Genomic DNA, 22,962 nt, shown 5'->3' with positions numbered 1-22,962 from the left:
GGGGAGGACAACTGAGCGCTCAAGTGGGGGGTGAGATGTCATGTACCCTGAATTTTTGAAGATGCTTGTGACACTGAATGGCCCATGTGGGACTGCAATTACAGCTGCTGTTTTTAACGTTTCCAGCTGAAATTTCTGGTGTCCTCTGACTGTATCATGTGGCTGGGACAGCCCTGCACTGCAGAGCCGGGCTTCTCCCAGGATAATTTTAGTATAAAATCATTTAATGGAGAGTAGTCACTGGAGAAGGAACATGTTTATGAGTTTTCTTAAAGCATTACAAGGCTACATTATAGATAGAGGACTGCGAAAGGCCATTTTTAATTAATTAAAGCCCAAAGGCCATTTGTTAACTACTTTATTAATAATCAAATATATATGGTGTATATTGAGCATGTTTTGTATCCAGCCTGTGTTCATCAAGGTGCTTATATGGAGTTCAAATGGAAAACAGGACTGTGAAGACAAGATTATACCACAGCACTGCTCAAGGTTTTGCTTAATTGAGAATTAGGTGAGAGAAGGGTAATTAATGCCAATCAACAGGGATTTGCAGACAGTAACCTGGAAGGATTTAACTTTTGCAATGTGACAGGCTGTTTGGTGAAAGTCATGCAATGGAGACACTTGACCACTGCATGCGGTTTTTAATTAAAAAAGCAAAAAAACAAGTCTGAAACCCCAGTAAGTTTTACTGGAATAAAAAAAACTGTCTGCATGGCTAAGTTAGGACCATGAATCTCATCCTGATTCTCCTTAGACACTGGGTGAAGGATTTTTTTTCTTGATTCTGTGCAACGTGGCAATCTTTTAATCCATGACTTGGTAGAAGACGTAACAAGCACCGGAGGAGTGGGTTGGGTGGGTGGTGCTGGGGTGTGGCTGTGAGCATCCCATGGGTGCTGGATCCAGGGGGGATGCTCCAAACTGCTGCTGCCCTGGTGCCTGCAGCTCATAGAGCAGATGGTGAGCATCCTGAAGAGCTGAGCCAGGCCTGATAGAAGAGAAATTCAGTGCTTGCTGTGGCTCATTGGGATGGTGATCCCCTGCCCCTGGTGCTTGGTGGGGCAGGACTTGGAGAAAGGTCTCCCACCTAGCAGACATCTGGCGTCTCTTGGTGCAGCTCTTTCATGCTGGTGAATGTTAAGTTTGGGAGGGGCTTTGCCAGAGTTTGTAGCAAATCATCCAGTGGATCCACGTGCTTTAAATCCAGGCTTAGACATCTAGAGGGGCAACACTGCCTTGTACCCTGTGATTTCATCAGGCTCCTGGATGCACCCTCGCAGCAGGCAGCAGCTTGCCTGTCCCGCTGCTGGCTCTCAGCCTTCACTGGTGCCGCTTCAGAGCAACCAAAGCCTCCTGTGCTCAACCTGATGAAAGGCTGGAAAGGCACCACTGAAGAAGGAGATGAGCAGCGAGACCCCAAGTGCTGCAAGCTCCAATTTAACAGGCACAACTCTCCTTATAACGTCTTGGGCCACTGTGAGATGGTTCATTAGCACCAATGCAGGCGATAACAGAATTACAGAATCATCTTGGTTGGAAAAGCCCTTGAAGCTCCTCCAGTCCAACCATGAACCTCACACTGACCATTCTCAACTCCACCAGATCCCTCAGCGCTGGGTCAACCCAACTCTTCAACCCCTCCAGGGATGGGGACTCCCCCCCTGCCCTGGGCAGCCCATTCCAACGCCCAACAACCCCTTCTGCAAAGAAATCCTTCCTAAGAGCCAGTCTGACCCTGCCCTGGCGCAGCTTGAGGCCATTCCCTCTTGTCCTGGCGCTGGTTCCTTGGCTCAAGAGACTCATCCCCCCTCTCTGCACCCTCCTTTCAGGGAGTTGTAGAGGGCCATGAGGTCTCCCCTCAGCCTCCTCTTCTCCACACTAAACCCCCCCAGTTCCCTCAGCCGCTCCCCATCACACCTGTGCTCCAGACCCTGCACCAGCTCCGTTGCCCTTCTCTGGACACACTCGAGTCATTCAGTGGCCTTTTTGGAGTGATGCTATTGCTGATACAAGCCAGGATGCCATTGGCCTTCTTGGTCACCTGGGCACACTGCTGGCTCCTGTTCAGCCGGCTGTCAATCAACCCCCCCAGGTCCCTCTCTGCCTGGCAGCTCTCCAGCCACTCCTCCCCAAGCCTGTAGCGCTGCTGGGGGTTGTTGTGGCCCAAGTGCAGCACCCGGCACTTGGCCTTATTGAAACTCCTCCAGTTGGCCTCAGCCCATTGCTCCAGCCTGTCCAGGTCTCTCTGCAGAGCCTCCCTACCCTCAAGCAGATCAACACTCCCACCCAACTTGGTGTCATCTGCAAACTGACTGAGGGTGCACTCGATCCCCTTGTCTAGATCATCAATAACTCACATCCCCAATGGGTGAAGTCTTGTTGACCCTGGCAGAGAGGTTTGGTTTTGGTGTTTCTTGAAGAGTAGAGGAGCGAAGTGAGAATACAAGAGTTGTTGCACTGCCCAGAGCAAATCCTGGTCTTACAGCCTACAAGAGGAGTGCTCCCCAGCCCAGGAGGGACTGCTTTTCCCTCAGAATTAAGACAGAATGGTTTATTTCCACCGTCCCAAAGCACTTGGGGCTCTGCCTGGTTTTGCAGCATCTAATGACTTCTCAGAAGAGGGATTTTGCACCTCAAGCCCGTTGCTGCAGTGAGAGCAGGGCTGCATGACTGCCCAAGACCTTGGTGCTGAACCCATCAGTCTTAATTAAACCTGCAGTAAGGAGTGCCGCTGAGATGTTGAGGAAGAAATGGTAGGGGAGAGAATGGGAAGACACCAGTTGGCTGTTAGTTACATGTGAGACTATTGATTAGTCCTGGAAATCATCCTGGAAATCATGTTTAATTAAAGTAAAGCCTTCAAGCATACCCCCTGTATTTCTGTCCCGGTGTCGGGGCTTGCCTGCAGCCCTGCTCTGCTCAGTGCCAGATTTACCTCTGCTGTTGGTGAGATGAAGATGGAGCAATGATGAACTGAAGCCTTTTAAACCCCTCTTCATTGGAAATGCTGCTAATGAGCCAGTGGATAAACGTTGCAGATGCTGCTTGTCTGAGCAGCTGAATACTGCTCAGCTGCTGTGGCACTTTATGCAAATCACCATCTGAGTTAATTTGGGCAGGGGAATAAAATTCAGCGAAGAGAAATAGAGCAAATTTAGTGCTGGTGGGAGACATGGAGCCATCCATCAGCATGACAGCTCTTCGGGGGAAAGGAAAATATCCCCGTACCTAGGAGGCACCAGCAAAGCACGTGCTTTGCTAGCTCAATTCCAGCAACGCCTGGGAGGAGCAGAGATACTCCCCAAAATCTAGGAGCCTTGCCTTGATGGGGGCATGGTCTGGGTGTGCATTTGTGAGCTTTCCCTGGGTCTGTCTCCACGCTGATAGCACGAGGAGGATGGGCAATAGGAGACACACTGTGGGTTGTGCTCATCTGCCCTGGATGTTTGGGTTTGTGCGTTTCTGTCAGCCCTGGGAAACACAGAAATCGCTCATTTTCATGTTGAGGAATTGGAGTGCTTCTGCAGCATCCTGCTGTCTTTCCCTTTGTATTTAACACTCTCAGCAAGTTAACATTTGCATTCAGTAGCTCAAAACAATGTTTTCTGTGGTTTTTTTGCTCTACCCCTTGAGCACGATACTGGGGTGGTGTGTGTCCCTTCCTGTGTGCTGAAATGTCGATGTGCCAATCACGATCTCCCCTTTCAGCCTTTTTGGGTTTTTATGGTGAGGAAGAAGTGGGTCTTTTCCCATTAGAGGTCCTTGCTGTGGGTGGATGCTCTCTGGCTGACCTGGGGGTGCTGGGCTTGGACTGGGCATTCTGGGCTCGTGTGTGGTGTCCCAGTATCGGGTACTGGTGCTGCAGAAATAAGGCAGTGGAGGGGTGTGCAGCATCCCAGCCTGGTCTGTACCAAGCAGTGAAACTCTCTGCCATCCTCTCCTGACCCTTTTGAGGGTTTGCCAGCCAGTGGTACCCAGCAGCAAATGGAGAAGCCAGCCTGGGGTGAGATGCAGGGGTCAGTGGGTCCCAGAGTCATGGCCCAGCTTGGGGAGCTCTGACCTAAATATGGGCTTTGCTCGTCTGTCAGGCAGGGGAGAAATCGCTCGGATGAAAATCTCATTCAGAGGATGGGAAGGGGAGGATTATGGTTAGCCATCTGCCCTGATGTTCAATATTGTAAATAATAATAAATAAGTTAATGATGAACAAGTTGCTTAATGGAGAGGTTTTTGCTCTGCTGCCAAAGCACCTCTCCTGTGCCTCACTGCCTCATGGGCAAAGCAGATTTTTCTCCTGAGTCACTGCCAAGTGGGGTGGAAGGGATTTTTAAGGCTGCAGGAGCCCAGGAATGTCCTGGAGCTGGTGCCTTCCCGTGCCCTCCTGCTGACAGACCCATGGAGCGGCTCTTCCCAGCACCGACGAGGGCAGTGGTTTGCACAAGCACATTTAGCACAGCTAAATAACTCCGTAAATAACCACCTGTTAATTATGGGGACGTGGGATCCTGCTGTGGTAGGCATAATGCCAGTGGGTGGGCAAAAATACAGCCATGACCCTAGTTCAGCCCAGGGCTGCAGGCCCAGTGCAAATAAATGAAGAAAAGTTCATTTGCTTTAGTGCGGAGCTGGAAGGGTTGAGGTTAGTATCCATGCACAGTGGCTGCAAAGGAGAGTCCTCTGTTTTTTTTCTGCAAGAGCCTCTTTAAATTATCTCTGTGGTGTTATCCTTAATAATGTTTTTTTAAAAAAAAACAATAGGGAGAAGAAGAATTACATCCAAACCCTGAATTGTGCTGTCTGGTATGACCACTGTTAATTTAAGGTAGAGTTTATATTTTGCTCTTTTTGCTTGGGAAAACTTTAACTTTAGTAATAGCTTGTGAGAGCTGAGGCGTAGTTATTGGACTGTTTCAAAGTAAGCTTCTTAACCATTCACATGCTGTATATGTAAATGTAAATGTTCTTGGGGAAGCCAAGACTGAAGCTCGTGCTGTTTCCTCTTTTATATGTGTTTTTGTTCTCTTCAAGAGCATCCAGTAATACTGGATCACGTTATTTCTTTGACCAACACAGAATGAGGTTGGCACTAAGCCCACTGCAAAGAGGGAAAAGTAGAAGTGTGCTTGGTTTACGAACTAAAAAAATACACGTATTTGTCCCAACCTCCACCTCGTTCTTAGTTGATGTGTGTTCACCTTTGATTTTCTAAGGCGTACGTCTCTGTCTCTGGTTTCTACTAAAGTCCTTTCATAAGTTTTTCTCAACCTGCGTGGAGGAACTTTGTTGTGAGATACTATATCTTAATCTTCATTACTGAATTCCTAATTGGTAGGCAGTCAGTGCTATTGTATTGTGGGTTTTCTGCCGTGCCCTCCCTCCGGCTGCGGTCGCGTTGGAAGGATGCCCCTGGAAAAGTGCCCTTGACTGAGGAGCAATGAAAACTTCCTGGGGTCAGCTGTGAGTATTGCCATTCCTGAAATAACTCAGGGGATTAAAACCCAATAATAATAAAGATGGATTTGCTGACTTCCAGCTTGCCACGAAGACCGGTGCAGCCACCAAACAGCCCAGACTAAACCGAGATAGCTAATTTTTAAGCATTTTTTTTTTCTTAATTTAATGGAAAATTATACTCTTTTCTTAATTCAGTGGAACACTGTTGGTGTAGCTCAGACCAGCATCCTTTCTCGCTGTGCTGGAGCATCCGCCAAGCACATTGGCCAGAGTTTGCTGGGAGTGCCTTTGACTGGCACCAAGGGCTTTCAAACAGCAAAACAAAACCTGCCTCTTCTAATTTAATGTTGGTTTTAATCTGCATCTGCAGCAGCAGCCACCTGTTAAAATCTAAATCAAATCAGGAGGTGGGGATTGAATTTATTAAGCTTCTGCTTAAGCTGGGTGGAATAATGCAAGAGGCTTCGAGAGCACTGAATCACTTTGGTTTTACTGAGAATCTGGTTTAAAAAAACAAACAGAAAACCCAAAGCAAAACAGATTTTTTTAAAATTCTGTTTTTTTCTCGAGAGGCTGAGCTTGCAGACCTATTTCTGATTAATGCAAACACATCATTCAAAGGCATCCTCGAGGATTGAAGAAGTGCTTTTCTTTCTGTCCTCCTGGATGGAGACACTGGAGTGTCAGGAGGTTAAGTGATCTGCCCAGGGTTGTGTCTTCTGAGCCTGAATTCAGTCTTATCCTCCGATCCCAGTGCTTTGAGATAGACTCCCCCTGCCCTTTCCCTTTATGACAAGCTTCTGCAAAAGATCAAGAGGTTGTTAAAGCTAACGAAGCCAGGACGCAGCATGTAAAGTGGAATAATCATGCTAGAGGTGAGATTATGGAAGTAGAGGTTCACAGAGATGCTCTCCTCCTGCCCAGGGTGGGTACCTGCCTGGGGGCATGGTTTTGGTGACCTGGTGGCTCTCATCTATATGAATTTAATTGGCAAACGCACGGCATGTGAATCTGCTTTGGAGGAAGCGGGTCGCAGAAGTTGAAGGCGAGGCAGGCAGGCAATGTGAGTGTGGTGCTCCAGCGTGCCCCCGCCATGGGCTGCCTCCAAGCCTTGGCGGGTTTTAATTAAAGCTCGCCTTGTAAAGATCTAAGAATGACAAAGTGCTTTTATTTCAGCGCTGTATGGTTTGACATACTTGGGATTTATGGGTGAAAGGGAAGGGTTGGATGCAGGTTTGTGTAGCAGCCTGGAGGGTTTGCTTCTCTGCTGGAGCACAGCAAGGAGGGGAGGATGGTGAAAGTGCACAACAAAAAAAAAAACCCCAAAACGATGGTCCCCTTTTTGGATGTGTGTATGTGCATGCACGCACGAGAGCACAGCATTATAGATGCTTGGGGAAATACATTCATAACAGCCTATTCTCCCTAACAGCCCACAGCTGTTTAGCAGGATGGGAAGCGCTCGGTGTGGGGAGTGCTCGTGCTGGAGCAGCATGAGCAGCGTTCGGGATCTCCCAGCCGGGGAATGAGTCACCCCGAAGACTCCTGAGACCTTGCAAACACCTGTGTCTTATGGCCTTCTGTACTGCGTGATCCCTTGCATGTGCGTGTAGACACAGAGTCTTGGAAAATCAGTGCTGTTATTAAAATTCTGTAGTTTTGTGGTCAGGGTGGCTGATGGGATGGGAAGTTCACCACCACCAGGTTGTAAGTCCATCCCTGGGGGGTAGATGCTGGGAGCTGATACCCTCCGATAGCGATTCAGCTGCGGAGCCTCGCATCTTGCGTGGGGGTTGGATGGCTCCTGGCCATGGCTGATGATGAACTGTCAAGAGAGGCCAACATGACCTTGTACTGCTGCTGGAAGTAAACCCAAATTTCATCCACCAAGCGTGCACAAGCACCCCATGGTTTTTGGGTTGATTTGGGGTCAACGTGCCCCTCTCTGTATCCGGCTGTCCAGGCAGGTCCATAGCTCGGCCAAGCCCTGTGTGCAGGTAGAGAATTTGCAGCCAAGACCAGCAACATCTTGTTTTTGAGGCTGCCTTGAGCTGGGTACATCCTGATCCCCAGCTATTTTGGGCATTTCTAGAGCGTGTTTGATCTTTCTCCTGCCAGGAGAGAGCTGGCACTGGATGAAACCATGGTGGTGGGGATGCAAAGGCAGGCAGAGTACTTTGCAGGAGGGGTGACAGCAACAGCAATGGACTGTAAAGCCCTTCCCATGGTGTTGGAGCCTGGAGAAACTGGGGTGAGCTGCGGGGAGGGGGGGAAAGATGTGTGATGCATCACCATCTCGCCAGCTGCACCTACTCCTTTCATGGTCCAGCCACAGATGGGGTTCCTGGCCATGCTGCAGTGCTGCTTGCTGGAGGGGACAGGGGAGATTGGGCTGGGGGTCCTTGTACCAGCCACTTCTCCATGGCAGCTTCCCTTCCTCATGGCAGGAGACACACTGAAGGCTCACGGTGTGCTGAGAAAAGTGTATTTATTTTATTTTTTTCCCCTCCCTGATAAAACTGCTGTTCTGGCAATACATTTGTGTAGCTCCATTAACATCTAAAGGTTCCTGCTGCTGTAGCTGTTGAGGAGCTCTAAAAATAATTGCACACGATATGTATAAAAATCTATTGCTCTTCAGCTGCAGAACAGGCTGTTAGGCATCTGCTGCATTAACTCTTGGGTTGTGTATTGGGTTTGTGTCACTACAAGCATTATTTGGCCATCATGTGCTGAGGGTTTGATTTTAAGATGAAGGCCAAAATCATCTTTGGTGCTATGGTGCTGGTGTTGCTTGGGTTTGCTGGGATGTCCCCCAACACCTTTTGTTTTGTCTAAGTTTATATAGCTCTTATTTCAATCAACAGGAAGAGTTGGGTGGAGACATGCCCCCGAATATTCCTATAAATAAGTGATTGTTGAAGGGTTCCTGCTGACTCTGTGTTGTCTGGCTGAGACCAGCATAAGACTGGCTTTATGTGTCCATGTCTGGCCACAAAGCCTGACTCAAGGTGGCTTCCTGCAGAGATGAAGCAATTTTGGGTTCCTTGTTCTCAGAACCTTGCCCTGGCAGCCCCATGAGCAGGGAAAATGGTACCTGCAAAAAGAAAGATGGATATAGAGGGTGAGGGAAACCTGTGCATGGAAGTTGCAGCATTACTGCTGGGTCTGCAATGTGTTTATCCCAACTCCTGAGAGAAAATGCTGGAGGTCTCAGCACAGCACCAGTTTCTTGGTTGGTAGAGGGAGATGCTTTCGCACAGCCTGGGCAAAGTATTTATCTCTGCATCATAAAAGCAAATTAAATCTCATTAGCAGGAGGTGTTGTGGCTCCGAGTAACACCATAATCTCGTTACACGTGAGCGGTGCTGCTCGCTCGTGGATTTTGTCCCTTTGTGGACACTTTGGTTGGGCTGTCTGGGTCCATCTTTGGGATTTCGTCCTGGAGGCATAAGGGTACTCCAAACTTTGGAGAAGCTAAAAGCTTAAATGTTGCATCTGAGCATTTTTCTGGAGCCTTGAAGTGTGTTTGCAGGTTTGCCTCCAACCGAAGAAGTTGGCTTTGGTGTCTTCTATTGACTGCTTTAGCACCATGGTGGTGGGTTTGTGTTAGGGCTTGGTCTGGGGGGAGCAACCTATCGTTTTGTGCAAAAGAAACATGCTTTGGTATATGGCCTGCTGGGGGGGATTGCATTGTTTCATAAAAGCTTCCAGAAGGCTGTTTGTTTTTTTCCAGGGAAATTAAATTTCACATTTACTTTGCATCTGTACCCCGTTTTGCTGGGTTGCCTGTGTACACCTTGTCCAGGAGAAGTCTGATTGAAAATCAGACTTCTCATCTAGAATTTATCCCAAAACCTAAAATTAGATTTTTTTTTTTTTTGACTGAAATAAATGGTTTATCTGCGCTGACTTTACAATGAGTGTGGGATTGTATCCACAATGAATTAATTTATTGATGTTTTAATTTCTGAGGTTTCCTTGACTTTAAGCTTTTTCTTTCTTTCCCCCCCGTCCAGTGCACTAAGGTTTGGATTCCTGACCCTGATGAAGTTTGGAGATCAGCAGAAATTATCAAGGATTACAAAGAGGGAGATGAAAGCCTCCATCTGAAACTTGAAGATGAAACTGTAAGCTTTTGAACGTCGTTATTTTCAGTAATTTAAAGCTTTGAATTAATGTGTGAAGAAGCCTGAGCATTTCATATTTTTTAGGAAGTATTTTTAAATGTGTTTTATTGCCTTAGCACTTTCAGCTTTTCCCTGCCCGCTCCCTCCCCAGACACTTGTGGTAAAGTAGGTTGTGAGAAAAGCCCTTGACCTCTCTCATCTCTTTTCATCCCCTGCCAAAGTTGTAATAGTCTGTGATATCAGAATGATTTTTGTTTTAATTATTATTATAGTGGCAGTGTGTTAGAAATATCAGTTTATGCTTTTTGCTGCTGAACAAATTGGAAAAAGTGCAGCTGGTGGCATCTACTCAAGCTTGGGTACAGATGGAAAAATCACGTAGAGCACAGAAGTGACTGCTGTACAACAGCTTTCTCCATGCCTTAGTTTTTCTCTTTAAGTGTAATCTTATGTAAAACCCTTTTTCTCCTTTTTAAAAAAAAAAAATTAAAAAGCTCTAAAAGGCAGAAATGAGAAACTCATTTAAATGTAGATGTTTTTTAGCAAGTGCTGCTTTCGAATGCATGAACAGCCCAGGCTCACGGCATGTGTGCAGCCGGTGATAAATCATTCCCAAAGCAGGACGGAGAGCAGCTGCCTTCTATCCTGCAGAAAAAGCTCATGGGGTGAGATGTTGGGTAACAGCGAGGGAATTGCAGATGAAGTTAACCATGGCATTTGCATTAGCTGCAAAATTTGTGTGGTTTATGGGAAGGGAGCAGTCATGCTACATACCCACCATGAGGTGCGTTTCCCATGTGTGGTGCCTGGTGTGGCAGGAAGAATAAGTATATTTTTCATGAGGAATTCCACCTAAACCATCTTTCTTCACTGAGCAGGTAGAGTTTTCTTAATTGTCTAGAGGGTGATCTGCTCTGTTGCTTAAAAAAGTTAATAGAGGCCACTTTCTGCAAATTGAAAATGCTCCGAGCAGGGTGAGTAATTCACGTCCCCTGCCAGGCAAACATTTCCATACTGCAGGGAATATTTTCACCATATTACTTAATGGGAAGATGGAGAACAGGAATGAGACACGCTTGATTAGGCTGTTCATCAAAACAATTCTTTTGGAGCAGCACAAGCACGGGCTGTTTGCTGTACGTGAATGTGCCAGGCTTGCAAAGAAAGTCATTTGCGTTGAAATCTGCGTCCAGCGCGCTTTGGTTTGTACATGGAGCTGCTGGTTCTACTGGGATCAGCCCCGGCTGCATTTGTCCTCCCCAATTAGCTCTTTCACCATAGGGCAGCTTTCTGAGGAGGGTGAAGGATGGATGATACTTCTCTTGGAGATGCTTTTTTCCCCTCCATGGTTATAAATCTAGATGAGGAGATGCACAGATGCCACCTCACTGTCTGTGGGAAGCACCAGGCATGTTCTTGTAGGACCATGAGTCACTTCCCCTTGCTTCTTGGTGGGCTCCCTGCCCAGTAGCCCTGCAGTTGGACCTCCTGGATTCACCATCCTGTGTCTCAGGAGGCTGAGGGGAGACCTCATCACCCTCTACAACTCCCTGAAAGGAGGGTGCAGAGAGGGGGGATGAGTCTCTTGAGCCAAGGAACCAGCGCCAGGACAAGAGGGAATGGCCTCAAGCTGCGCCAGGGCAGGGTCAGACTGGCTCTTAGGAAGGATTTATTTGCAGAAGGGGTTGTTGGGCGTTGGAATGGGCTGCCCAGGGCAGGGGGGGAGTCCCCATCCCTGGAGGGGTTGAAGAGTCGGGTTGACCCAGCACTGAGGGATGTGGTGGAGTTGAGAACGGTCAGTGTGAGGTTCATGGTTGGACTGGAGGATCTTCAAGGTCTCTTCCAACCCAGATGATTCTGTGATTCTGTCTATCAGTCCCTCTTCCAGGTCTCTTCTTTGTCTCTAATGACGTGATGTGTTGTGCTCATGATGCTCATGACAGGTGTGTTTCCACTGTTCCAGTCATTCCACGCAGCAGCTTGTCCCTGCCTCCCAGTGGCATCAGATGCCACAGGGGTGACCCCAGTGCAGATTTTATAGGTGCTTTTTCTCTTGCTCCTGAAGCAAGAAGATAGAAACCTGACAGAAACCAAGCAGCAATGCTCAAGCCTGTGCAAGAAAATGGTGACGGGTGTGAAAAGCACTACAGCCTTCAACTTCGGGACAAGTTTCATGAGCAGCATTAATGGGTGCCCAGCAGAGATGGGTGCCTGAGTGCAGGTGGGCGCCCATCTCATCCACAGCAACTCCCTCCATCCTTCTTTCTGGTTGAGATCTTCAGCTGTTTTAATACATGGGGATGAGGGGGAGTTTTTGTTGTTGTTGTTTTTTTTTTTTCCTCTTAAATCTGGCTATTTCCCTGGAAACCAAAGGGCCTAGGAAGTCCTACAAGGTCTAGCCTTTTTGTACAGCTCAGTTTTCGGTCAGCAGCATTAAAGTACAAGGAGATTAAAGGATTACTAGGTGTTGTAGATGGTAGCTTGATAAGCACATCACTGTCACGGTGAAACACAGGAACATCTCGTTTTGGGGTTGTGTGAGAGACTGCTGCTTACTGTGGGTCCTCCCAGAGACCCCTGTTTGATGCTTTTCTGTGTGAAACCTTGCCTGGACCCAAGTCACGTTGGGCTGAAAAGCTTTAGTGAAGGGGAACAGCGCACGAGTGCATCAGATAGAGATACCGAGCATACATGTCTTTGGGGGATTTGAAGCTGTTGAAAGCCTTTTGTTCCTGACAGCCAACATGCATTACCCAACTGTTTAGTACTTCTCTTTTGTCCTTGTGCTTTAAGTGAGTTTTCATGATTTTGTGGCTTCTGACTGTATTCTGTATGCAAGAGTAATCCTTCTGAATGAAGAGCTGATTTTTAAGTATCACAAGGGATCCCTGGTGTGTTTGCCATTAAGATGTGAGACGGAGTGCAAACTCCTGAAAATTGGCATTGGCAGCGTGGAATTGGAGTATAAAACAAGCCTGAGGTTGTCTGACGTGCTGTGTGAGCCTTGTCCTTGTGCACTTGGGTCAGCTTTTCGTGTGCTGTTTATACAGGCAGCGGATTCAGTGCTAATGCAATGGTAGTGGTGCCCTTTTGCTTGCAAACTGGGATTCCTCCCTTCTACTGGGAGCTGAGCCTCAGGACCCCTTCCTGAGACACCCCTAGGAAGCAACATCACAGGCAACTTTTTTTCCCTCCACTGTAAAGGAAAAAAATGACACTTTTTTTCAGTTGGTGGCTCTGCTGTTCATTTGGGGATGAGTCAAAAATAGTTAGCATATGGGCAGCCGTATGCTTCTAGGCATAACCTGGCTCTTCAGATATTGAAGCAGCAGGGACTCCGTGCTTCCCCATGTCCTCCTCTGCCTGAGGGGGTGTAAGGTTTTGAGTATAAAAGTAACTTGAATTAAAAATGAGTTGAGAAATCACTCCGATGGGAAGAATATAGTCTAGTTTGAAATGAGGCTGCTTTTCACAGAGCATGAAGGAGGCTTAGATCAGATGAAGCTGTCGTTTTCTGTATGGTACCTGTTACAGCTCAGAGCTAGCTAAAGGCTATTTGCCCCAAGGCTGGCCTGAAAACAACTCAGGTATGCTCAGGTTGGTGCTTGTGGACCATCAGTGTCCACCAGGACCATCTGTTGGCCAGCTCAAAGCTGTTTACCAAGGGGATGACCTGTCACCTGGTAGTGTGCCATCCAGGTCCCTATAGAATTTAGCATAAAGGGGCTTTCATTTCATTTAGAGCAGGATGTGTAAGTATTTTATAGTATCAGGATGGAGTTATGCTTGGAAAAGTTATAAGACATTAAAGGAGCGGTTGGTTTTTGTGTTCTCATGTTTCTCGTGTGTGTCACTTCAGCTCTACGAATATCCTGTTGACCTCCAAGGAAATGAGCTGCCTTTGCTGCGCAATCCAGATATCCTGGTTGGAGAGAATGACCTGACGGCCCTGAGCTACCTGCATGAGCCTGCAGTCCTCCACAATCTCAAAGTCAGGTTCCTTGAGTCCAACCACATCTACACGTACTGTGGTGAGTGTCCAGACCCACACGTTCATCTCCTGGAGAGCAGTGGGTTAGAGCATGTCCACACAGAAACCCCTTGAGACCACAAGCCAGAGGTTGTGGCATGAGGAGGGTCTGGGGGCTGTGAAGTTGGAGTGGGTGGGAGACACAAGTGTGCGCCAACAAGCTTTGGGTTGCAAAACCACCGGTGGTTTTGAGGGGTTGGTGCACTGTGAACTTCCTGACCTTGTGGTTCATCTTGGTGGGGATGTCTTGTCAGATTAGTTTGAGGCCAACTTTGCATGTGCTTGGCAGTCTGTGGGGAAAAATGTAGGACTCAGCAAACCACTGGAGAACAGCAGTGTGCCAGAAGGATGCAATCCCACTGAGAAATGTCCATAGCAGATTTTTCTCCTGAAAGACTGCAAAAACCCCTTGCTGCACTGTTACTTCCTTGCTTTTCTTGATGACTTTGGGGTCATTGAACTCTTAAATTCAAAGCAGGAGGGTAGGTGTGAACTTGGGTTTGTCATTCCCGGGGAGGGTGACCTGCCAAAACCATTCAAGACAGCAGTTACCTGTGAACGGGTGATAACAAACTGCAACCTAAAAACAAAGGAAAAAGGCAATTCAGCCATTTTTCTTCAGTTACGTTGTAGAATATTGAATGTTGAACCCTCTTGCTGGCACTCAAGATGACCTTGCTAGCAGTGATGCAGGCTAACAATTCTCTAAGTGATGAGTTGCAAGATTTTGGTGAAACGCATGGGACTATTCGTGTGGCAGGGTTAAGGCTGGTATGTACAGCTATGATTAGGCCTTATGATTAGGCCAATGGCATCCTGGCTTGTATCAGCAATAGTGTGGCCAGCAGGGACAGGGAAGGGATCTTACCCCTGGACTCGGCACTGGTGAGGCCGCCCCTCGATGAGTGGGTTCAGTTTTGGGCCCCTCACTCCAAAAAGGCCATTGAATGACTCGAGTGTGTCCAGAGAAGGGCAACGGAGCTGGTGCAGGGTCTGGAGCACAGGTGTGATGGGGAGCGGCTGAGGGAACTGGGGGGGTTTAGTGTGGAGAAGAGGAGGCTGAGGGGGGACCTCATGGCCCTCTCCAACTCCCTGAAAGGAGGGTGCAGAGAGGGGGGATGAGTCTCTTGAGCCAAGGAACCAGCGGCAGGACAAGAGGGAATGGCCTCAAGCTGCGCCAGGGCAGGGTCAGACTGGCTCTTAGGAAGGATTTCTTTGCAGAAGGGGTTGTTGGGCGTTGGAATGGGCTGCCCAGGGCAGGGGGGGAGTCCCCATCCCTGGAGGGGTTGAAGAGTCGGGTTGACCCAGTGGTGAGGGATCTGGTGTAGTTGAGAACGGTCAATGTTAGGCTAATGGTTGGACTAGATGATCTTCAAGGTCTTTTCCAATCTAGACGATTCTGTGATTCTGTGATTAAGTGCTGTAACTTTTGTTGAGGGAATGCTTGGCAGGAGGAGACTCTTCTTTAGAGTAATGCCCTTGAAATACATGGCCTTATCTGCTGGTAATAGTGGTGACTTTCCTTTAAATTCATAATGATGTGTAGTGTTAGACTACTGGCATAGCTTGCAGCCTTTTGCAGCTGCATGTGTGCTCCCAGTCAGCTGCAAGTCATCCAAAATCAGTGAGGCTTCATTAGGTTTATGATTATCTTGAGCACAGCATTGTGCTAATGAAGATATGTGGGTTTAGGCTTAGCCTTTTGGGCTTCGCAAGTGGAGATTTAGCTACAAGAGCTCTGCGTGGGTGCAGCGTACCTCGTGGTTTGGTTAGAAGGTAGTTGAGAAAGGGAGAAAAGTGCTTCTCAGGCGGTTGGTGCTGAGGCAACTACGGCCCTTCAGCTTGGTTTGCCCCGTGGCTGCAGGTGTTTTTGGTGACTGAGGGCAAGGCCCTGGGGCAAACAGGTAGGAGCAGGGCACGGTGAGGTGAAGCTGTTGGGTTGATATCCTGTGGAGGCAGGTAACGTGACTTAGCTGACCTTTGCCTTTCATTGCGGGTTAAGTCACGTATCCTGGTGTTGGCTGAGAGTTCCTGTGCTTTGCTGTAATTTGAGCATGCCCAAGCCCTGAACCGGCCGGGCTGGGAGCACAGCACCCACTCCCACCAGCCACGTGCTTTCTGGAGCTCCTTACAATAACAATTTAAACCTGTAAAACCTGAAGGTACTTTGAAGGTGGAACTTGTCAGTGCTTCAGTTTTGCAGGGTGCAGACCAGCTCCCTGCAGCGTACAGGTAGCACCATGTGTGGCTTTGCTTCTCATTAATTCCTGGGCTCACTGCTTCCTCCGGGCAGGCACGGCTTTCCTCCACAGCTCTAGAAACGAGACATTAAAGGTTTAATGCAGGCTCTGGTATTCCTTTCCTGTGATTTATGCATTTCATTTTGATTTGAGTACATTCTTTGTTATGAGTTTTTCTTGGAATTTAAGCCAGGGGAAAATCCGGGATATTTGTTTGGGTCTAGCAGAGCTTTGGTTGCATAGGAATTGCTTTTCTGAAGTGATGGCTCAGGCACTGTTTAGCCTTTCTTCTCACTCTTCCTGCAAAGTCTGGCTTCGCACAATGAAGATTATTATATATTTGCTCTTCTCACCAGTTTCATATGCCTCCTCTGTAGCTGTACTGGAGCTTATAGCCTTGCTGTCAAAGCATAGCGCTTTGAAGGAGATGCTGAGAGAATAAGAATTAGGAGTCTTTCCCCATTCCCTTCTCATCTTTTTTTCTTTCTCCAAGCATCATATTATAAAAATTGATTGAAACAACTAACACAAGCCCTGAAAAGCTGGAATTATTAACTCTGCTTGGTTTGTAATGTATCTGTCTATTTATCTGTTCTAAGGTATTGTACTCGTTGCCATCAATCCATACGAGCAGCTGCCAATCTATGAAGAAGATGTCATCTACGCGTACAGTGGCCAAAACATGGGGGATATGGATCCTCACATCTTTGCAGTGGCAGAGGAAGCCTATAAGCAGATGGCCAGGTGAGCGGGCGCTCAGCCAACGGGGTCGGATTGAACCGTCGGATCAAAAAAGTGGGCAAATATGCAATGAAATATTGCAAATATGCCATTAAAGTGAAGTTGCAGAGAAAAGTGTGAGAATTCCAGATTTTCATCTCTGCTGAGAATATGGGGTCTTCTATCATGCTTTTATATTCCTGAGTAGGTATGGTATTTCCTTATCATGGTGGCCGTCTTCACCCGCGGTGCAGAACTGCTTCCCACTGAAATCTCTTTGAGGTCAGGCATTTCTAATTAATTCCGCTTACTGACTTGACCCTGTTATTGTCTGCCAAGAGTGTCAGACAGGTTGGGCTGATGGGGATCTCTGTGGTCCTCAAGAACTCACGGGTTCAGTGCAACCATGACTCAAATGGGGATCCTTCTCCTGTTGCTGTTTAGATGAGTTTCCTGGAAGAAATTCAAAACCACTCTGCAAATGTCATGTTTAATAGCTTGGAGGAAACCACATTTCAGATAATTTGGTGAGATAATCAGGCTAAACCCAGAAGCTAATGTTAGTCGTCTTTATGGAGACACTGATTTCAAGTTAGGAAGTGACTGGGTCGTATTTATTATTCCATATTTATGGGTCCTTCAAAGCAGTGTCTTCACCAGATGAACACGGAGTTTCCTTTTTTATTTCTGTGTTTGTTGTGTTGCTGAGGACAGATGCAGGATTTTGTTCTTACCAGATAAGCCGTGATCTAAAAGGGAATTTGAGAGGAAGCTGAAAGTTGTTGCACCGGGGATCATTTTATTATAGTTGTCTGGACTCGCACAGTGTGTTTAGGTTTGCTCACGGATTAGCTGTGATTTTTATACAGCCCTGGCTTTTAATATCAAGAAGAAGCACTGAACCATTTACCAAGGGTTTCAGGCTGTTTTCTGCCATGTCGTGGCTTTAAGTGGTGAGTTAGGATGCATTTCTAATCAGAGATGAGACAGAGTTCAATCCAGGAATGCATCTGGGGTGAGTGGAGATCAGATGGATTGCACCCCAACTGACTTCAGCCTGCAGTTCAGATCTCCTGCAAGAGCTTGTGCTTTGGGCAAAACCACTTTGAGAAGAGTTTAGGAATTTGGGGAGCTTTCTACAGAAAGAGGAGGGCTTAGGACTGTGCCCTTGTTATGTGAATCCAGGCTGAGCAGCAAGCTGCATGGTTCTTTGTAGATGATGTCAGGGTTTTGCTGGCCAAGGTGGACAGGACCCATGGGTTTTCCTGGGCACACATCTGAAATATAAAGCAACTGCTTGCTCTTCTGATGAAATCTGTGCTGGAGAAGATTTGGTGCTTTCCCACATCCCTGTGTGTTTTTTGCAGGCAGCGGGCTAGCCGACAGCTCTAGCCAGAGATGCTCATCTCTGTTCTCCTCCTTATCAGATTAAATCAACTTTTGACAGCCACCCATCTAATTCATAAGTGCTGGCTGTGGATGGCTAGGAGCATTTGCAAGGGGAAATGGAAATAGCCACCTTCAAAGCTCTTAAACAAGATGTTTGCTGTTCAGCACTGCTCTGGTGCTTTCTGTCTTGGGCTGGTATTATGGTAATTGCAGGCTTGGGTACGAAAGAGGGATTCAAATGGGGCTGAGAGAAGACTGGAATGTGGATTATAGGAATCTCCCTGGTAATTTGAAATGTGCCTTAGAATGAAGCACACTATATTTTAACTCTGAAAGCTTCTGGGTGGACGTTGTGTTCTCCGCAGTTTGATCTGAGCTTTTCCCTCCGCAGTGCTGCAGGGAGAGTGGTGGAGCTGCTCGAGCAGGGCATGTAGATGGTGCGTCTCGTGTGATGGATGGTAGTGCCTTGGACAGGACATCTTTTTGCCTTTCTTTAAGCTGAATTACTGACTCTGCGGGACGCTTTGTACCTGTAGCTCTGCTTTAGGCAATGGGGGTGCACGTGAGCGTGGTGGGACGCTTGGGCAGCTCAGCCATCAGGGTGGAGGTCTGTGAGCATCTTAAACCTAAACTGGTGTAAAACCAACACTCGTTTTGCAGTGTCTTAGCTTTTAAACAATTGCGTTATGTCTGCTGCATCCTGTCGACCAGGAATAAAACCCAAACCCGCAATCTCAAAAGGTCAAACTTGCCATGTGACTGAGAGCAGGAAAGCAGTCTCTGGCTAGCCTTCTGGGCTTCTTTCTTTATTTATCTATATAAGTGTGTGCTTGTGTATGTATATGTATATATAGGCTTATCTAGTTAAAGAAAAATGGAATTTTCATTCTAAAAACAAATTAAATGCAAATCACATCATAGAAAAGTGAGAATGATGCAGACGTGCATTTTGTGTGAATTTCTCTGGTTTTCTTTCAGCAAGAGTGTCTCCAGTGTAAGTAAGAAAATAAAATGGGTAAAATCAGCTTTCTCATGGAAGATTGCTTGGAAACAGCTGATGTTATTTGCAACATCACTGAGCAAAAAGGTGCTGAGTAAATAACTTGCTGGAACTACTGAGTTGTTGCTGTGTGAGCTTGTCCGGTGTTTGGTGGAGGTGTCACCTCCAAGTTTTGCAGTGAGAAGCTTCTTCATTTTCATGCTTTTGTACACATCCGTGGGATAATATTTGTGCAGTTTGTGGGGCAGAGCAGAACTTCATTAGCTGACCCTCAGTAAACTGCTTCCTTGAGATCAGACTGCACGGGGGTCATAAACCCTTCAAAAAAACCATTGCTGAAATGGTGATTGAGACTTTTTTGGGGCCACAGGCAAATAGTGCAAACTTTGAGCGCGTGTGTGAGCAGGCAGGTGGTGCCACCTTCTCCCTTGTTGTGGGGTTTCAAGTTGCAGCGGTCCTCCGAGGGCAAAACCTTTTGTCCTTTTCATGAAAACCTGGATAAGGAAGGCTGCAAGGTGTGTCATGTTTTTATAGGATGAACTGAGCAAGGACGTAATCAGGAACTATGAAGTCACCTTGAATAGCTCTTCTCCAGTGCAGAAGGCAAGGTCATATATATATAAAATTAACAAATACACACACATATATATTATATAAAATATAATATATGTATGTAATGAATATATATATATGTATATTTTAGCTTTATTAGTGGTCTAGAGCACACTGGGAAGATGCAGCAGAGGTGACTGAATGGGATTGAGTAGATGGCAAGGAAAAAGGGTACAAAATCCAAGGTTCTCTGTTAAATGAGAAAAGCTGGAGGCAAATAGATTTTTAATTCTCTGGGCTTCTAGTATACCATTGCCAGGGCAGAAGTTAAGGTGTTTGCTGGTGTACAAGTGTTAGTAAAATTGTCCTGTGCTTTCTCACCTGCCCCAAGCTGATAGTGTCCATGAGATAGGACTGGCAGCATCTTCACAGGTGGCTGTAAAGCTCTGCTGTATCCTCTGTTTGGTGTTGTCCTGTCATCAGGAAATTCTAATTTAAAAGAAAAAAGGAAAAGGAAAAAAAGCTGTGGGTTGGCTGCGCAAGGGGCTGCAGGGGGTGTATAACAACATCGGGTCCTTTTTTGGGGACAAAATGGTTCACAAAACATTCGAACACCTACTATGATTTGGGCATGCATTAAAATTCCCCTTTAAATGAAAGCTTTTCCCAAAGAGGATGCTTTGCAGAGAGTTACTTTGCAGCACTTGCATGTAAAACAGCTTAAAGAAAAAGGCAAGTGATTAAAATTCATATGTCACAGCCTCTAATTTTTACAGTGACCAGCTCTTTAGAAACTCCCTGCATACCCAGTGTGTGACTAAGCACACTCGGTTCATCGAAACAATATTGTTTTAGGCAAAATACACAGCATGGAGTTAATTTGCTCCAAGTGCTGCTACCGGAGGCGGTGGAGTCAAACGGGGTGGTGGAAGGATGGGTTATTTAGTGATTGGTAATAGTTGAGGCTGTGGGGTTTGAACCAATTAGGGCTTTGGGACACATTATCTGCAGGGCAACGCAACCATCTCCTCCTCTGGTCTTTGTCTTCATCCTCCTGATACTACCTGGCGAGGTGCAATGGGTGTTGATGCCTTTTACACCTTGGGGTGCTGCAGAAGGCATTTACGCTCCTGAAAGCAGACTAAAAGCTTTGGGGGTAACATCCAGGATCGTCCAGAGTGCCAGTACAGCCGCCGGTGCCCTGGCTGATTGCTTCTTGCTTTTCTTCTCTCTCTTCTTACAGAGGAACAAAAGATCCCTTGTGTGCCCAAATCCCAGCGGTGGCTCTAATTTCTTTCTGTGTCATCGCTCTGGGCAGAAGCCTGGAGTCGAGCAAAAATTCCCCTTGAAACTTTATTTCTGCTGAAGTCAGCCCGACCAGCAGCTTTCCACACACGGGATTATTTCTCACTTCTCGCCCTGACCCACATTTCTCTCGATGAATATGTCCCATCAGTTGTTGCCAGCTCCATGGAGGTGACCGAAGTTTGCACGGTGACAATGCAACACCAGTTTCCCACTCCCAGCCTTTTGGGGGCTTTAGTTAAAGGTTAGATGTTCCCTTTCATGTCTGCAGCCCTGGTTTTCTTCTCCCCATCTACCCTTGGCCAGCTCGGCTTGTCGGTGTTGTCACTGTGCTGTCTCCTGACGCTGAGCTGAGTCGATAAGGAAAATCACTGCAGTGTGCTACAGTAGTGAATATAGTTTGTGTGGCTCTTCTCTCTTTGGCCTCTCTTCCTTTTGTAGTGGTCGGCTTCACTCTGGGCACAGGCCAGGACTTGCTAGACAAAGTAAGGTTTCCTAACGTCTTTTTTTTTTTTTTTTTAAATCATGCATTATACTTAATAAAATGCAAAATTGAACAGCGCTAGGTGAGAGAGGTACGTGGTGTGAATAACATTTCTGTGGGTGATGGAGCAGGAGAATGGGCCCTCTAAAGGCTGTCAAACATCTTTCAAAATGGGGATCAGGGAGTGAGATGGTCTTTGCTCGAATCCTAAATCAAACGGTGAAAGCATTGTAAACCCCTTGCTGTATATTTTGTGTGTTTTACAGTTAGCACATCTGGGTCTTGCCGTGGTAGCAATGTTATGTCACATACATGGACCTCTTAACTGGCATGACATGTCAGCAGTCCATGTCAGCTAATAAACACAAAGTGCAATGTTCAACTCTTACAGTGAAAAAGATCTCAGGTAATAAAGGACCTCATTGCCCTCTGTAACTCCCTGAAAGGAGGGTGCAGAGAGGGGGGATGAGTCTCTTGGCCCAAGGAACAAGCGCCAGGACAAGAGGGAATGGCCTCAAGCTGCGCCAGGGCAGGGTCAGACTGGCTCTTAGGAAGGATTTCTTTGCAGAAGGGGTTGTTGGGCGTTGGAATGGGCTGCCCAGGGCAGGGGGGGAGTCCCCATCCCTGGAGGGGTTGAAGAGTCGGGTTGACCCAGCGCTGAGGGATGTGGTGGAGTTGGGAACGGTCAGTGTGAGGTTCATGGTTGGACTGGAGGAGCTTCAAGGGCTTTTCCAACCCAGATGATTCTGGGATTCTGTGACTTGCAAAAGCCTCCTAAGAACTGTGTGGACTGGGTGAAGCACCGTGCTCTTTATTCATTTGTGCATCCATCAGACTGATTCTTTTACACAATCGGCAAAGCTGTTCCATGTGGTCAGATGAAAATATCTTGATCTGATCCACGTATAACTCTGCTAAATAGGAAATGCAGAACGTTTTAGCATTCTACCAGGAGCATGAAAGGGCTCTGTGGACCTTAACTGACCCTTGCAAAGTGGGTGGGAAAGCAAATGTTCTGGTGACCTGTTGGTTAGACTGGAGTTTCCTCTTCCCCAGTGGGAGGATCTCCTCTCAGTGTTGTTGGTAGTTCTTGCAGAAGATATAAAATAAGAAATGCAAGAATGATTTGGTGGATGAGTTCAGCTTCTGCATATCTGGGCTGCTGGTCTCACCTGCAGCTTGGTGGGTACTGCATAACCCCCGGTGTCTGCCATTCAAACCAGGGTCAGCAACTACTGTGTGATTCCAAAATTATAAGTTACATGGAGATAATGGGTCCTCCCTTTTCTGTCTGTAAATGTTCAAACATTTGGACTGCAGACGAGTAACCCTATTTAGTAGTGGCTTTCCATTTTTGTTGGAAGTTAACACACCTAACTCTTGCATTGCAGTTTCAAAAGCATATGTCCAAGTGTAAAAATCACTGCTTGCCTACAGCAGGAAACACAGGTTGTCTGTGTCTTGCAGATGCCGGTGGGGCTGTGCGTGGCCACAACTGCTCTCTTTTCTGCTGTGGGGTGCAACGTTGGAGCTGGAAAAGAGCAGAAATTGCAGCATCGACCCTACCAATAACCTAACAGAAGTGGGGAGGGGTATGGGCACGGTGGGGGCCGTCCTTTGAAAGCACATCAAATCTCAAGCTTTACAAGAG

At 47.0% G+C, this 22,962-nt stretch overlaps 1 protein-coding gene across 1 annotated transcript in view; it reads left to right on the top strand.

Moving 5' to 3' along the window:
- MYO5B (myosin VB) overlaps positions 1–22,962 on the top strand; it is a 165,110-nt gene that overhangs the window by 23,322 nt on the left and 118,826 nt on the right. Inside the window, exons 2-4 of the mRNA XM_074812741.1 lie at positions 9,481–9,591; positions 13,451–13,622; positions 16,461–16,605. Of these exons, the coding sequence (XP_074668842.1) occupies positions 9,481–9,591; positions 13,451–13,622; positions 16,461–16,605 (428 nt within the window). The remainder of the gene's footprint in view (positions 1–9,480; positions 9,592–13,450; positions 13,623–16,460; positions 16,606–22,962) is intronic.

The sequence above is a fragment of the Strix aluco genome, chromosome Z (assembly GCF_031877795.1).
Source record: "Strix aluco isolate bStrAlu1 chromosome Z, bStrAlu1.hap1, whole genome shotgun sequence".
Classification (NCBI taxonomy): Eukaryota; Metazoa; Chordata; class Aves; order Strigiformes; family Strigidae; genus Strix; species Strix aluco.
The sequence above is the reverse complement of the archived record's forward strand: the minus strand, read 5'-3'. Positions and strand labels throughout refer to the sequence as shown.